The 14753-nt window shown below is 58.8% G+C and overlaps 2 protein-coding genes across 2 annotated transcripts; one reads left to right on the top strand and one right to left on the bottom strand.

Annotated features, from left to right (window-relative positions):
• The first annotated feature begins 3385 nt into the window (after positions 1–3385).
• INKA1 (inka box actin regulator 1) lies at positions 3386–5132 on the top strand. The gene is made up of 2 exons (XM_044253545.1): positions 3386–3545; positions 4296–5132. The coding sequence occupies exons 1-2, from the start codon at positions 3495–3497 to the stop codon at positions 5088–5090; spliced, it is 846 nt and encodes a 281-aa protein (XP_044109480.1). The 5' UTR covers positions 3386–3494; the 3' UTR covers positions 5091–5132.
• Positions 5133–5307: 175 nt separating this feature from the next.
• On the bottom strand, positions 5308–14074 carry UBA7 (ubiquitin like modifier activating enzyme 7). The gene is made up of 24 exons (XM_044253546.1): positions 13862–14074; positions 13610–13778; positions 13376–13510; positions 13171–13277; positions 12731–12821; positions 12521–12656; positions 12235–12332; positions 11995–12141; positions 11382–11564; positions 11097–11204; positions 10867–10947; positions 10631–10786; positions 10361–10526; positions 10078–10283; positions 9920–9984; positions 9647–9830; positions 9499–9573; positions 9064–9247; positions 8502–8584; positions 8116–8208; positions 7832–8023; positions 6163–6261; positions 5988–6088; positions 5308–5527 (listed from the first exon to the last, which is right to left on the bottom strand). Exons 1-24 carry the CDS (start codon positions 13915–13917, stop codon positions 5392–5394), a joined length of 3051 nt encoding a protein of 1016 aa, XP_044109481.1. The 5' UTR covers positions 13918–14074; the 3' UTR covers positions 5308–5391.
• Between the last annotated feature and the right edge of the window lie 679 nt (positions 14075–14753).

Genomic DNA, 14753 nt, shown 5'->3' with positions numbered 1-14753 from the left:
CCAGGTTCAGGGAAGGAAGTCTTGGTCATGCAGTCTTTGAGACACAAGCACAGCACCCAGGAAAACTGGGTTAAGGACTTGCGAGGCCATAGAGTCCAAACTCCAGTTGCCCACCCCCTCTCACCATTAAGAACATTATCTGCCTATCAATCTGAGCCCAGCCATCAGCAAAATCTCTTAAAAGTTGCCTACATTCCAAGAGCAAGAAGAATCCGTGGTGATATAAATCAAAATAATGGTTATCTTCGAGACTATCAACTGGAGGGGGCACAAAGTGTCCTCCTGGAGTCGCTAGGGAGAGTCTATACCTTGATCTGGGTGACAGCTATACACGTGTTTATAGATTTTAACATTCATTGAGCTGTACCTTTGAAAGCTGTCCATTTATTATATTTAAATGTCAATTTTTAAAATTTAAATTTAAATTTTATTTTTTAAAGATTTTATTTATGTATTTGACAGACAGAGATCACAAGTAGGCAGAGAAGCAGAGAGAGAGGAGGAAGCAGGCTCCCCGCTGAGCAGAGAGCCCGATGGCGGGGATCCCAGGACCCTGGGATCATGACCTGAGCTGAAGGCAGAGGCTTTAACCCACTGAGCCACCCAGGTGCCCTCAATTTTTTTTTTTAAAGATTTTGGCAGTGAGAGATCACAAGTAGGCAGAGAAGCAGGCAGAGAGAGAGAGGGGGAAACAGGCTCCCTGCCGAGCAGAGAGCCTGATGCAGGACTCAATCCCAGGACCCTGAGATCATGACCCAAGCGAAAGGCAGAGGCTTAACCCACTGAGCCACCCAGGCGCCCCATATGTCAATCTTTAAAAAGTTGTTCACACTCGCACTTTCTAGTTCTTCATCTCTCACTCTCTTCTATCTCTTCTATCATCAAGTTTGTCGCTCTCTTTGTGAAACTGCCCTTGCCAGAGTCCTCAGCGATCTGCATACTGCTAAATTCAGTTCATTTTCCAGTCTCCCCTCCTGGGCAGTGTTTGACACTTGCTCCCTTGGTTCCTAAGTGCCCACACTCTCTCAGTTTCCTCCCCTCTCCCTGGCTGCTCCTGCTTAGTCCCCATGTGGGTCCTGCTTCCCTATCATAACCAAGAGGATTCTTCTAGCATTCAGTCCTGACTGCTGCCTTCCTCTGTCTACACTCACCTCCCTCAACACATCCAAGTCTGTGGCCTTAAATACCATCCACTCGCTTTGCCTCCCAGATCCAAGGCTTCAGTGCCGATCGCTCTCCCAAATTCCAGAGTCACACACCCTGTGGCTGCCTCTGCATCTCAGGTGGGATTTCCAACAGGCATCTCAATGGTCGAGCGTCTACAAATAATCCCCTTGGTGTTCCTCCCTGAACCCGTTCTTCTTTTTTTTTCTTTTTCCAATTTATTTATTTTCAGAAAAACAGTATTCATTATTTTTTCACCACACCCAGTGCTCCATGCAAGATGTGCCCTCTATAATACCCACCACCTGGTACCCCAACCTCCCACCCCCCCGCCACTTCAAACCCCTCAGATTGTTTTTCAGAGTCCATAGTCTCTCATGGTTCATCTCTGAACCCGTTCTTCTCCAGTCTCTTTCCTGGACCCAGTCATGGCAATTCCATCTGACCAGCTATTCAGGCCAGAAATCTAGTAGGAGTCATGTGGATGCTCTTCTTTCCCTACCCATATTCGTGCATCAGCAAGGCTTGATTTTAGCTCCAAAACATACCCCAAAGTCACCCCCTCCTGTGTCCCTGCCCTACCCAGGCCCAGGCCCTTCCCTTCCTTGGTGGATGAGGGCAGGAGTCTCCACTCTGATTACAGAGTGATTCTCCTAAAGCAGCTAGGATTACCCAAACAGGAACCATCCTGGCTCATTCCCTGCTCAAAAGCCCAGTGCTCCCCACCACACCAAGAACAAAACCCTCTATTTCTTTCCGGGGTTGCTAGGAGCTTGGTTTGCTGACCTCCTTCCCCTAACTACCACCGTCTAGACACCTAGGCCTTCTTTATGTTAAGCTCTGTGCAACCCCTCTCTTCTAAGGGCCTTCAGCTGGCTGATGCTTCTGCCTAGAATACCCATCTTTTTGTCCCCCCCCCTCCTTTTTTTTGAGAATAAGAGAGACCATGGGGGAGGGTGCAGAGGGAGAGAGAGAATCTTAAGCAGACTCCTTGCTCAGCGTGGAGCCCAACTTCGGGCTCCATCTCACCACCCCGAGATCATGACCTCAGAGGAAATCAAGAGTCAAGACACATGGGTGCCTGGGTAGCTCAGTGGGTTAAGCCTCTGCCTTTGGCTCAGGTCATGATCTCTGCAGGGAGCCCGCTCCCTTCTCCCCTTCTGTCTGCCTCTCTGCCTACTTGTGACTTCTCTGTCAAATAAATAAATAAAATCTAAAAAAAAAAAAAAGTCAAGACGCTTAATCTACTGAATCACTCAAGTGCCCCTAGAATACCCTTCTTGATCTCCCATGATGGCTCATTCAGGTCCCATACAGAGTGCTGCCTCCTTTGTGAGTACCCTCTTCCAGACTAGCCAGAATAGCCTGTCCACCCTCATTCCCGCTGTTTTTTGCCTACTGAGTTGTTTAGTCTGTCTCAAGTTAGACTGTATCCTGAAACCTAGCCTCCGATCGTGGAGCGGCCTCCAGGAACCGGGCTCTGACCGTTCTGGAGAGAGAGTGCTGCCCTAACCCCCTGCACTCTAGGTTGGCTTGCGGTGCGGGCAAAAGGAGTGCCGGGTGTCGCCGAGGTAATCGCCGCTAACCGCGCTCCCCACTAGAGGGCGGCCCTGCCTAGCTCTGCCAGACGTGGGGCTGGGCCTTGGTCGGAGTTCCTCTCCTGTGCCGCCGCGAGGTCCTGTGCTCCCGGAGTCCTTAAAGGGGCGGGACCCATCATTCCCAGGATTTGTCGAGGCCCCTCCAGGAACGGATTCAGTGGTTCGCGCCCGGAGTGGGCTACAGCAAGGCTAGGTCCGACGGTTGGGGCAGCTCTGTCCGCACGTGGGCGTGGCTGGGGGCGGGATCGGAGCGCTCAAGGAGCTTCTGCGGGGGAGACCGCAGGCCTATCCCGGGAAAAACGGGGAAGCTGAGGCTACCGCGGGTAATCGCCTTGTCTTGGGTCATGCAGCGAAGCGCCCAGGGTGTGGGGGAGCCCCAGGCAGGACCCGCCCGGCTTTCAGCTACAGTCCCGCCTCTCCCTCCAGAGCTGCAGAGAAGTGGGGAGCGGGTGTCAGGCTCACCACCCACTCGTCCTGGCCCGAGAGGCGGGGCCGCTTCAGCCCAGCCCCGCCCCCATTGGCTGCTGCACCAGGGGCGGGGCGCGGCTGCCAGATGTTGGGGCGGCGGCGGCGGCGGCGGCGGCGGCGGCGGCCGGAGGTGCAGAAAGCGAGGAGCCGCGGAGCCAGGCGGAGGGCCGGGGCGCCGCTGGCGGGCCCGCTGGCCTTCTCCGCACGGCTCCCGCTGGAGTTCGAAGAGGAACCGGCAGGCCTGGCGGGGGCTCCGGCACGGGCATGCACAGCGCTCGGCTTGACAGCTTCCTGGGCCAGCTCCGCTGGGAACTGGTGAGGCTTGGGAGCGGGTGTGGCTTGTGAGGACGCATGTGGGGTGCCCCGCTGCCGTCCAGCCCGAACGACACACGGGTAGGGGGCCGCCCCGAGTGCCCATCTGAGGCAGGATGGGGGCGGGGCGGCCCAGATGGCCCAGATGGCCCGCATCGGGTTTCGGACGGTTGGGAGCTGCATTGGGCATCAAGTAACAGCCGCCCAGCTGGCGTTGCTGCCGGGGTGGCGGAGGGAGTTGGCGGGGAGAAACTTGTTTTGGGGCGGATCAGGGGGCTGCGAGGGACTAAAGAAGTGCTGGCGCTGTTTGGATGCCTTCAACCCCAGACTGACCTGTACCTCCTTTTCCTACCCCTCACCTGGCAAGTGCTCTTTCTCTGAAAGAGGCTGTGAGCTTTGGGGAGCTGAATCCCTCAGGAAGCGGGGATGCTCCCCCACCCCCAGCCCTGAACAAGACCTACTTCCCGATGCAGGCAGGCCCGCAACCCTGCCTCCCGCCCTGGTGGCGGGTACCGACTTGCCCAGCTTTGCGTGCTGCAGCCTGCCAGACAGCCACCAGGTCGACTGATGGGAGCCACACGAGCTACGTGTGCCAGCACCCCCATACCAGCCCAGTGCCCACTGGAGGCTGGCTGCCCAGGCCTGCAGGCCTAGCCAGCCCTCCTGGGCCTTCTGTTTGGGGACTGGTCTGGCCAGGCAGGCAGGGGTGACAAGTGTTACCCCCTCCAACTTGGGCCTTCTCTTCCTCCACAGCTGTGTGGCCGGGACACAGGCTCACCCCCCATGTCTGGCCCCCTTCCACCACCCCCCAAACCTGGCCCACGTGTTCTGCTCAGCCACCAACTCAGGGCCTCAGATGCCTTGGACGAGGACTCAGTCTGCTGTGTGGAAGAGGAGGAAGAAGGTGTGGTGATAGGCGACAAGGGTGTTGTCTTGGGGAGCCCCAGGGAGAATGCCCTGGACTGGGACTCTGGCTTCTCTGAAGTGTCGGGCAGCACGTGGAGAGAGGAAGAGCTGCCGGTACTCCAACACCCAGCACCTGCAGCATGGCCCCCGCGTAGACAGCGCCTCTCGGCCAGTGGCATTCCCCTGCCCAGTAGAGTTCCTGGGGCCAGTGCACCACCTGCCCACCGACCACGGCCCAAGTCTACCCCGGATGCCTGCCTGGAGCATTGGCGGGGGCTGGAAGCTGAAGACTGGACAGCAGCCCTGCTGAACAGAGGTCGCAGTCGCCAGCCTCTGGTGCTGGGGGACAACTGTTTTGCCGACTTGGTGCACAACTGGATGGAGTTGCCAGAGGCAGCGGGTGAGGGGGACGATGGAGGTGGGCCCCGTGCCCGTGCCCGGCCCCCTCAGTTCTTGCTCGGGCTCTCGGAGCAGCTGCGGCGCCAGCTGGCCAGGGCACGCAGGGCGGCGATGGCAGGAAAGAGACTATCGTGCCCTCCTCGCCCGGAACCTGAACTGCCTGCAGATGTCTCACGATTTGCAGCTCTCATGAGCTGCCGCAGCCGCCAACCCATCATCTGCAATGATGTCAGCTACCTCTGACCCTGCCCTCCAGCCTGGGACAATAAAGGCCTTTCTCTGGACTATCCTGGTTCCATGCCCCTGAGGCTCTAGGAGGTGGCCCCAACCCTTTGAGGCACAGTCTAGGCAGGCAAATCTAGAGAGCCTTTTCTCTGCCTGCAGGGATCCCCTTCACGTCCATGTCACACACCCTGTGCATTACTGCCCCGTGTTTTATCATCCGTCTCCACTTAAACCCTTCTGCAACAAGCATTTATTGAGTGCCTACTGTGGGCTCGGGATGCAGGGCTCCATGGAACTGGAGGACAGGGCTGCTGTCTTATCACACAGCTAGCTGGTAGTGCAGGGGTGGGAAGGTAGTGTCCTCCTCCTCACCCTCACAGCTGAGCTCCAGCACCAGCACCCGCTGCCCTGGCTGAGGCATCCGGCCTGTCACCTGGCACACCAGTTCCGTCACCCTGGTAGTGTGGCAGGGAAGGGGTTGGGGGTGATTGGCTAAGTGAGCAGCGGGAGGCAGAGTGACCGGGGATGGACCCGAGGGTGCTGATGGGCCATAAGGAGCTCAAGCCGGGGGGCAGGAGCAACTCAAGACCGGAAACATCTGAAACTATTTTAGGAGCAGCAGGCAGGGCGGGCAGGAGGCAGGAAGCTGTGAGTCCCCTGGGAGTGGGCTGTGAAAGGGGAGCTTAGTGGGGTGTGGAGGAGCTGATGGGGCTGGCCAAGCAGGCAGCTGGGAGGCCCCTCCTCAGGTTTTCGGTCCTCACCCCACCCCCAGCCCATTTGCTGGCTCCATTTGGCAAAAGAAAGCCTCAGGAGGGTGTGAGGGGCCCAGACGGGGTTGGAAAGAGGAAAGGCGTCATGTGTCCCAACGCCTCCAGGAACAGAACAAGGCCCGGCTGAAGCCTGGTGTGGGCTTACCTGAGAGCCAGGCGCTGGGCCTGCTTTTCAGGCGACCACCTTGCCGAGTAGAGCAGGGCCTTCCCAAACAGCAGCATCTTCACCCTCAGCCCAAATTGTTCCTAGAGAGAGACAGGTAAGGGACCAGCTAGGCCAGGTCATACCCGGCCTAAAGGCAGGTAGGGATGGGGCTCACCTTGAGATAGGCCAGCAGTAACTCCAGGGTCTTCTCTGGCTGCCCAGCAGGCACCTCCAGGCGGTTCCAACAAGTCCAGGTCCATGTCAGGGGATGTAACTGGGGGGGAGGGCAGTGAGAGGATTCTCACATACACCCTCCCCCTACCCATTACCAGCAGCTCATGGCCCCTTTCTTAGAGGAGGAGCTGGACTAGAGGCAGGAAACAGAAGCCAGGGGGGTGGGGTTGGAAGGTGGGATCTGGGCCCAGAGTCCCAGCACCCTCCCCGCCTATGCTGGGGCCAGCACAGGAAATGGGGCTATGGGGCCCCCGCACAGGGAAACAGGCAATCCATCACGCAGGCGGGTTGTGTGTGCGGGGGGGGGGGGGGGGGGGGCATTGTTTCCTGAGGAAGCAGAAGCAGGGCCGCTGCAGTCACTGATAAAGCTGCTTGAGCCTCAAACGCAGCTGGGGGTGGTGGACATCCTGCCCCCGTCCCGTCATTCCGTATTGCCAGGGTGTTGGACTACATGGGCACAGAGGATCAAGGGGCACAATGATCACTAGGGCCCCACTGGCTAAGAGACCCCAGCAGGGACACAGTCCACAGAGGCCTCCTCTTCCTGTCCCCTTTCCTTCCCTATTTCAAGAGTCTTGGGGTTCTAGTGCAGGGAGCTGAGGGTGGCAGGGGGCCAGGGGCCAGGAAGGGGGCTCTGCCAGCTCCCCCAGAAAGAACAGTGGGGTCAAGCTGAGACGAGGCCAGAGGTGAGTTGTGGGGGGGACCGTCCTCTGCCCCCTCCCCCTCCACCATAGACAAAGGAGCTTATGTGCTAGCTGGAGGAGAGGCCCTTCACAAAAGAGCTCTGTGTACTGTGCCCTGAGGGACCCCAGGCCTGCTCAGCAAAAGCCCAGTGCTGGCCCATGACCTCTCCCCTCTCCCCTGGTGAAGGCATTCTCTCCACCCCCTCTCCCGTGCCCCGAGAAAATGCCAACTACTGCCGAGCCTGGGCGCATAGCCAGGGGCATTCACAGCCCTGCACTTGGAGGAACACACACACACACACACACATACCGCCAGGAACGCCTGCTTGTGTACTCACATGCACACCCATGTACGCCCACAGCAAAGAAGAGCCTTGTACTCCCATCTGGCACACAGATGTACAAGCATGCTCCCTCCGTGCTTACACGCCACAGGGCCAAGGATGCCCAGACCCCTGTGCACTCACACGCACAAAATGAACGCACACATCCCCACCCATGGCAGTGAGCTCAGTGCCCTTTAACTCAGCTTGGAGGTGGTGGGCCAGGGTCCCGATGCCCTGCGGGGGTGGAAGTTAGACTCTGTTTGGGGCTAGGGCTCTAGTGCCCCCTCCCTACCAACTCCCCCATTAGGGGCTCTACTACACGGAGGAAGCTGTGAGGCTTGTCTGACTCGGCTAATGAGTTAAAGCTGCAGCAACCCCCAGACCCAGGGCAGGGGAGGGGTGAGGGGCGAGGGAAGCTGATGGCTGCTTCCTGTGTCTGACAGGTCCCAGTCTGGCTTCACAGCAGGAAGCTGGCTGGAGGGAGTCTTAAGGACTCCCCCAGAGTCTGGGTTCTGGTGTGAGCCCAGAGCCAGAGGAAAGCCCGTTTTGGTTAGGTACAGGAAAGACCCAGGCCTGGGGGGGGGTAGTGTGAAGGGCTTACCTTCTGGACAGCGGGGGCGCAAGGCTCCCAGCGCTCGAAGCGGTTTTCGGCCAGTTGCAGGTAGCTGTGGCGAAAGGCACGGAGGGGCCGTGGCCCACTCACCACCTTGTATAGTTCCAGGCCCACAAGGCTGGCCACAGCTGCTGTGGTGGTGGCAATGGCTGGGATAATCTGGCCCACGATTCGCTTGCTCTGCCAAGGACAGGAGATTTGCTCTGGGGCCGAGGTGTAGGACTAGGGTTTGACCCCCACCTCCAGGCCTGAGCCCCAAGGGGCAGAGCTACCTGTGAGCGGTTGGCAGGGGGGATCCCATAGTTCTGAGCTCGCAGGCTTGCTGCTGCTGCCACAAAATCCACATGGAAGTTGTTATCATTGTCCTGTGAGGCCCAAGTCCCGACAGAGTTAATATGGCCTCAGATTCCCTTACCATGGCTGACTGCATGTCCCTGCACAGGTCTTCCCACAGTTCTGGGTGGCGGGGGGCGGGGGGCATGCTGACGTCTGCCTCCCTTATCAGATAAGGAAGCAGAGGCTCAGGGAAGGTGATCTGCTTTGGGGGTCCTGCCGGGAGGAGAATTCAGGCCAAGGGAACTCCAAATCCACCTTCTTAGCTCTTGACCTTCCCCAACAACCTCCCCAGCTTGCCCCTCACCCCTGCTTGGGCTCCCACCTTCTCGAACTTCAGGGGCTCCAGGGGAGGGCTCCTGTTCCAGACCTTCAGCACTTGGTGCAGCTTCTTCAGCTGCTCAGGGCCTGGCAGAGGAAGGGGGTGACAGGCAGTTCTCAGCACCCACCTCCCACCCTCTCCCTGGAGCCTGGTGCCTAGTCTTGCTCTTCCCTAAGCCTAAACCGACTATGTTCAGAGAGATTCCCTGATGGGCGCTGCAGTCTCTCCAGCAGCCCGAGCCCTGAGCCTGTGTGTGCACCTACGGAATTCTGTCCTCACCTGGGGACCATAGCTGGGGACTCTCCAGGGTCCAGTGGTTTCTGGAGTCTTTTTTGCTGAATATCCGCCATGGGAACAGGGGTGTGGGGGGTGTGGGCAGCAGGAAGAGGGCCTACTGAGGGGCTAGAGGAGGAGCCCAAATCTTGAAAGAAGCAAGGTCAGAGTGCCTGAGAGAGAATGAATTGGCAGCAGGGCCCCCAGGCCCTGTCTTCCTTCTGTAGCTTAGACTCAGGACAGGGCCAGGCCTTTGGAGGGCAGCACAGGGGGCCAGACCCAGGGACCTCACCAGACTCAGCAGAAGCCCCAGCTAGTTCCAGGTCACTAGGAGAGATGGGGGCCAAGGCCTGGGGCACAGGCAGCGGAAGCGACTCCAGTAGTTCCCTGAGTGCCGTCTGGTCCCGGGAGCCAGGGAGCCCATGCATCTGGGCATACAGGTTAGCAGCTGCCAGCACGTAGAGGAGATGGGTGTCCTGCGGTCAGACCAAGAGCATGCGCAGATGCGTGGGTGTGAGTGAGCATGCTCAGGTGCGTGGGGTGGGGGGCACCAGCCATTTGTGGAGCCACTGGAGTGCCTGTCTGGTCTCACACGTGGACACCCACAGATGCACAAATGTGGCATGGCATCTCCAGCACCCGTGCCCCTCTGCAGAATACAGAGGTGCCTACCTCGGCTCTGAGGGGTCACATCCCCACCTTGGGGTTCCCAAGGGACCCCACTCACTTGGCTGGCATCAAACTCCAAGGGCTTGGGACACTGTTTGCGACCCGACCAGAAAAGAGTTCCATCCTCCAGCACCTAGGGGAAGGGAGGTGGTTGGGCTCAGTCTGGTCCCCCCAAACCCTCCGCCTCCTGATCCCTAGACACCCACTTTATCAGGTGGGAAATGGCTCAGCAGCTGCCTGATGCCATAATGGAAGCGTCGTTGCCAGTGGCCCAGGGCCCACAGCACACAGTCTTGCCAGGTCTGTGGACGCTGTCTCAGGACACCCAGCACCTCCTCCAGCAGGGTCAGCACCTGCGGGGCATCTGTTTCTGCCAGAGAAGTGAGTGCCCTGCAGAGAGAGAAGGTTTGAGGCTAAGCCCTGAAGACTCTGACCCTAGGGGCTCTGGTCTCCCATCCACACCCTCTTGGTAGCCTTACTCTTGGTGGCGGTTGATGGTCTCAGCAGACAGACGGAAGAGCCCCTCAAACTCGTCCCGGGCCCACTGTGGGGCAGAGAGTCACCATAAGGTGTCAGGCGGGGAGCAGGTCTGCAGCTAGGGGCTGAGCTGGGGGGGGGTCTCTGGGGTGCTTCCTACCTGCAAGGTGTGCTCGACTGAGCTGGGGAAGTGCCGCAGGGTGCAGACAGGGTAGGTAGCTCCCTCAGCAGCTAAACCCGAGGGGGGCACTCTGTAGACATCAGTCACATGTGGCACGAACACGTAAGCATGGCCTGAGGTGCCCTGCGTCCCCGCCTCCAATAGTGGCTTCAGATAGTGGGTGCAGCGAGCAGCCACATAGTGGCCTAGCAAAGGGGCAGAGGGTCAGGAGTGGGGCTGGCATGGCCTTGAATAAGGGGCTGAGTGTCAAGTTTCCACTCACGGGCCTGGAAACTGTCCAGGGCAGCAGCCACGCCATCCACATGGGAGAAGAAGTTGTCCTCGTAGATGTGCTCTGTTGTAGGATCCAGCGGGTGGGTGAGTGGGGTCACCTGCAAGTGTGAGTTCAGGCGACGAGTGGCCTCTGCGGCTACCTCTGCCTTGGGCCTCTGAGAAGAGAATAGGAAGATGTTGGGTGTGGGTGGGTGGGTGTTGAGGGGGGCGCACCGTGGACAGTCCGGGATGCAAGACGTGCATAGGGCCCAGCACTCACACCAATGTCCTGGGTCCTGAAGAGGAACTGACGGCTGAGATTGGAGCGCTCTATGTGGTCCATGTCAGCAACGGTCACACCCCCGCTGTCCCCGGCCCCCAGGCCGATTAGGGCAAAACCTTTGAGCAGCTCACAGCCGATAGCTCCAGCACCCACCTGTCAGCAGGAGCAGCCTTAGCCGGAGGGCCTACCTTGGCCCTCCCACAGACATCTCCCAGCTGGGCCACAAAGCTCACCAGCAGGTAGTGCTGCCGGCTCAGCTTCTCCTGAAAACCAGCCCCAAACACTGCGATTTGCCCATCATAGCGGCAACATCTCTAGGGGACACAGACAGGGCTCAGTGATGGCTGTGCTGTGCCTCCCTCTCACGCCGACTTTTCCAGGTCAGGATTTCTGGACTGTTGTTCCTTCTCCTTCCCTGGTCTGAAGTTTGGAGAAGGCTTGCAGCCCTACCCTAGGTTCTTACCGGCGCACAGTCCTCTGGTGTGGGAAGGGGCTCCCCATCTTCTGGAAGGCAATCGAGGGCATCAAAGTAAAGCCACTGGTCCAGGGGCATGAACTTCCTGGAGATTGCCTAGAGGCCAGAACTTCAGGGTAGGAACTCCTGCCAGCTCCAAGCCGCCTTCGACCCTGGCTGGGCTTCACCAGACCAGTGAAGTCGCCAGGGCCGCTGTCTGGTGCTGACACCCTCCGGCACCCACACATGTCTCCACACCCTTCCCAGTCTCATCCTGCCTGTGCCTCTGCCCACCTTCAGCACTTCCTGGGCAGCCACTGCACCCAGCATGGCTGCCATGGGGCTCAAGCCACCAGCACTACTCAGGGCGACTGTCTGCACTAGAGCCTCATCCAGCAGCTCTTCCAGCGGCTCTCCTTCTGTCCCCTTCAGTGGTTCCAGGGACCGGGCCAGGCCCACCACCTTCTCTGCATCCGCCTGTGGAGGAGAACTCTGTGAGCATGGCAGCCCTGGCCTGGGCTCTCTCCCCAACTCAAACCCTTCATGAGGCCATCCCCTGATTCCATAGAAGAGGGAGCAGTGCCTAAGCATGAAGGCCCAAACCAGCTGTCAGACTGTGTGGCCCACCAGAGGATGCCTAGACAGTACCTGCAGATACTTCGCCAACATGGCTAGACATTTCAGCCCAGAGCTGAGGGGGGAGGAGGCGGCCAGGATCCCCAGGCCTTGTGCCTAGTACTTTCAGGGACCTGGTCTCAGGTCCAAAGACAGTGCTATCACTTCCTTTATGTAAGTGGGAAGCTGCCTCTGGGTTTATAACTCGGGTCTGTGAGATAATCACTGTTGCTTTCTGGTAGGTGAGACCCCAATAAGATAGGCTCGGGGGAGAAGCAACAGGGCCACTCACAGGATCCCATGGCTGGGGCAGCCGGCCATGGAGGCTCTGGAACTCGTGCAGTGCACGGAAGGCCTGATGTAGGCAGCGGGCACGGTGAGCTTCCTCTGAACCCTGCGCCACCACACGGGGCTGGAGGAGGGCTACATCCAGGGGCTTCTGTAACAGGTACTCAGCTCAGGGTCAGGTTCAGAACACTGTGGGGCCCTTGAGGCTCCCAAGCTCCCCCATCTCAGATGCACTTGCACTCACATGGCTCACAGTCTTGGATCTCTTGACCTCAGTGACGGCCCCACCACGCAAGTAAGGGGAGAAAATTGCTGTATTTCCAATCTCCAAGGTTCCATCCTCTGGGGGAGATCCAGCCTCGTCGGTATGACCTCTGAACCTGAGTTGTTCTTCATACCCTATCCTGTCTTGTGCCTCTGTCCTTGACCTTGCTCCACACTGAGGAAGGTGGAGGGAGAACCTATCCCCAAGGACCAGGCTGCGTGTACCCCCCAGAGAGGGGGCTTGAGGACTGAGTGTGTTGGCTTACCCTGTACGTGGATAGGCCGGGGTTCACAGCCGTTGAGCTCAACCATGCCCTCAATGCCTGAGAAAGTTACCAGATCCCCATCGTGGAAGTAGCGGGCATCGGCCTCTTTTCTCAGGGTGAGAATTCCAGGGGAGCCCTGGAGAAGAGGTGGCTTGACTCAGGGGTGCCCCCACTTGGTCAGCAGCTGAGCACCCACACTTCAGCACTCACCTGGGAGATGTGCTGGATGGCAGCTGTCAGAGGCTCTGCCTCTGTAGGGTCCTGCACAGTGAAATCCTCACCGAAGTCACAGAATAGCTGCCTGTGGTAGGGTGGTAGGGGTCACTGAGCCAGCCCAGCGGTTACTCACCGTGCCTGCTGCTAAGGGTGGGAGACACTAGGCACAGCCCAGAAGGCCAGCCCTGGGGAAGGGATGCTGGGAGAGGCTTGGAAGCTGGAATTTGAGGGAATTATTGGAGCAGGTGTGGAGACGGGGTGGAGGAAGCAGAGGGTGGGACTGGGGGCTTCAATCGGGAGGGGATGCTAGGACAGGCCTGGGGCTGGGGGCAGAGGGGCACAGGAGCAAGCCTGGGGATCTGGCCAGCCCCAAGGACAGGACCAGGCCAGTTGCCACCTGTGCTGTGGCAGGTCAGGCCGGGAGTCTTACTCACCCCACAAGGCCCCGAGTATCGGCCACCAAAAAGCAGATTTTGAGCTTGTGGCATAAAGCGCCCACCTCCAGCTGCTCCTTCAGCTTCGAGGCAGTCAGCACCACCACCTGGGTGGACCCCATGATCAGCAGAGCCAGACCCGCTGCTCAGCGCAGGGCCAGAGGAAAAGACCCAGCTCACCTGGAGAGTGGGGCAGGGAGGGTACCTGGAAGTCCAACAGCAGCTCCTCGGTGATGTCACCTGTGTGTACGCACACTTGGATGGCGCCGTTGAGCTTAGCCAAAGGTTCCTGAGATGCCTCAGCCCTACTCTTTTTCAAGTCCTTCTCAGAGAGGAAAAACTAGGGCGAGACCCAGTGTGCCTCAGGCAAGGGGATTTCTCTTGGGCCCCACCCCCACCCTGGCCTGGGAACCCATAGTACCCCTCCCATGCCCCTTACCTGGGCAGCCAGGTCAGACCAACAGGTGGGGTGGGGGTCATGCAGTGTGAGGCTGCCCACACCCATCAGGACCAAGTTTTTGGCCACCTCGGCCCCCAGACCCTGAAGGCCCGATAGCAGGACCTTGGCTCCCTGAATCTTCTGCATGGCTGGCAAGTCCAGCACATACCTGTGGAGGGGCAATGAGAAGGTAGGCAGTGGAAGGCCAGAAGTCAGGAGGCCACCCACTCCCTTCCCCACCTCGGGCCTCACAGCTGCCGTGAGTACAGCTGCTCATCCAGCAGCTTGGCGGTCTCCAGGACACCCATCCTCAGGTGGGAGGCAAGACGGCAGGCCGCAGCTCCTATAGACAGGGTCGTTGTGTGGGAGGCTGTGCCCTCGGAGACCAGCAGCCCGTAGCAGCCAGTGCAAAGTTGCACTAAGTTTCTGGGAGTGAAGGACGCTACTGCTCACAGCTTTCTTCCTGGCTTTTCTGTCATTTCAGGGAAAGGGAAAGTGAAACTAGACTGAGCCAGCTCCTGGTCCTGCCTCCAGAGAGATCTGACAGCTGGAGGGCACAGGCAAAGTGGGATGGAACTCTAGGATATTTGGCCTCTGGGAAAGCAGGTATCTTTTTCTTTTTTTAAGATTTATTTATTTGAAAGAGAAAGAGCAGGTGCATGTGAGTTGGGGGAGGACCAGAGGGGAGACAATCTTTAAGCAGACTTCCAGTTGAGCATGGAGCCCAAGGACGCAGGTCCTCCCAGGACCCATGAGATCATGACCTGAGCTGAAACTGAGAGTTGGGTGCTCAACCAACTGAGCCCCCCAGGCGCTCCAGCACATATCTGTCTTGAGGACAGGAGCCATGGAAGAGATGCAGGTGGGCTGGAGGCCATGGTCTCCTGTAGGTCCCTAAATGTCCCAAACCTCGGGCCCCATTCCCCTCAGTGTCGATGCCTGAATGGGCTTCCTGCCCACAGAGTGCTGGCAGGACCCCCCGTGTCCTGAGGACTCACCTGGTCCCTAACACATTCCAGAGGCTGTGGGAACTTGTAAGGCTTATGTTGCCCCATCCCCGGAGCCCAAAGCACAGATCCAGGTGAAGTCTGACATCTTTGGGAGTACCTACTTGGCCCTGGGCCCACTCCTGAGGACAAGGATT

The sequence above is a fragment of the Neovison vison genome, chromosome 6 (assembly GCF_020171115.1).
Source record: "Neovison vison isolate M4711 chromosome 6, ASM_NN_V1, whole genome shotgun sequence".
Taxonomy (NCBI): domain Eukaryota; kingdom Metazoa; phylum Chordata; class Mammalia; order Carnivora; family Mustelidae; genus Neogale; species Neogale vison.
The sequence above is the reverse complement of the archived record's forward strand: the minus strand, read 5'-3'. Positions and strand labels throughout refer to the sequence as shown.

Coding starts and splice junctions, on each gene's coding strand:
- INKA1 (XM_044253545.1), top strand. CDS start 3,495: ATGCACAGCGCTCGGCTTGACAGCTTCCTGGGCCAGCTCCGCTGGGAA. Junction 3,546..4,295: donor GCCAGCTCCGCTGGGAACTG/GTGAGGCTTGGG, acceptor CTTCCTCCACAG/CTGTGTGGCCGGGACACAGG.
- UBA7 (XM_044253546.1), bottom strand. CDS start 13,917: ATGGGTGTCCTGGAGACCGCCAAGCTGCTGGATGAGCAGCTGTACTCA. Junction 13,278..13,375: donor AGCTGCTGTTGGACTTCCAG/GTACCCTCCCTG, acceptor GGGTCCACCCAG/GTGGTGGTGCTGACTGCCTC. Junction 9,574..9,646: donor GCCATTTCCCACCTGATAAA/GTGGGTGTCTAG, acceptor CCCTTCCCCTAG/GTGCTGGAGGATGGAACTCT.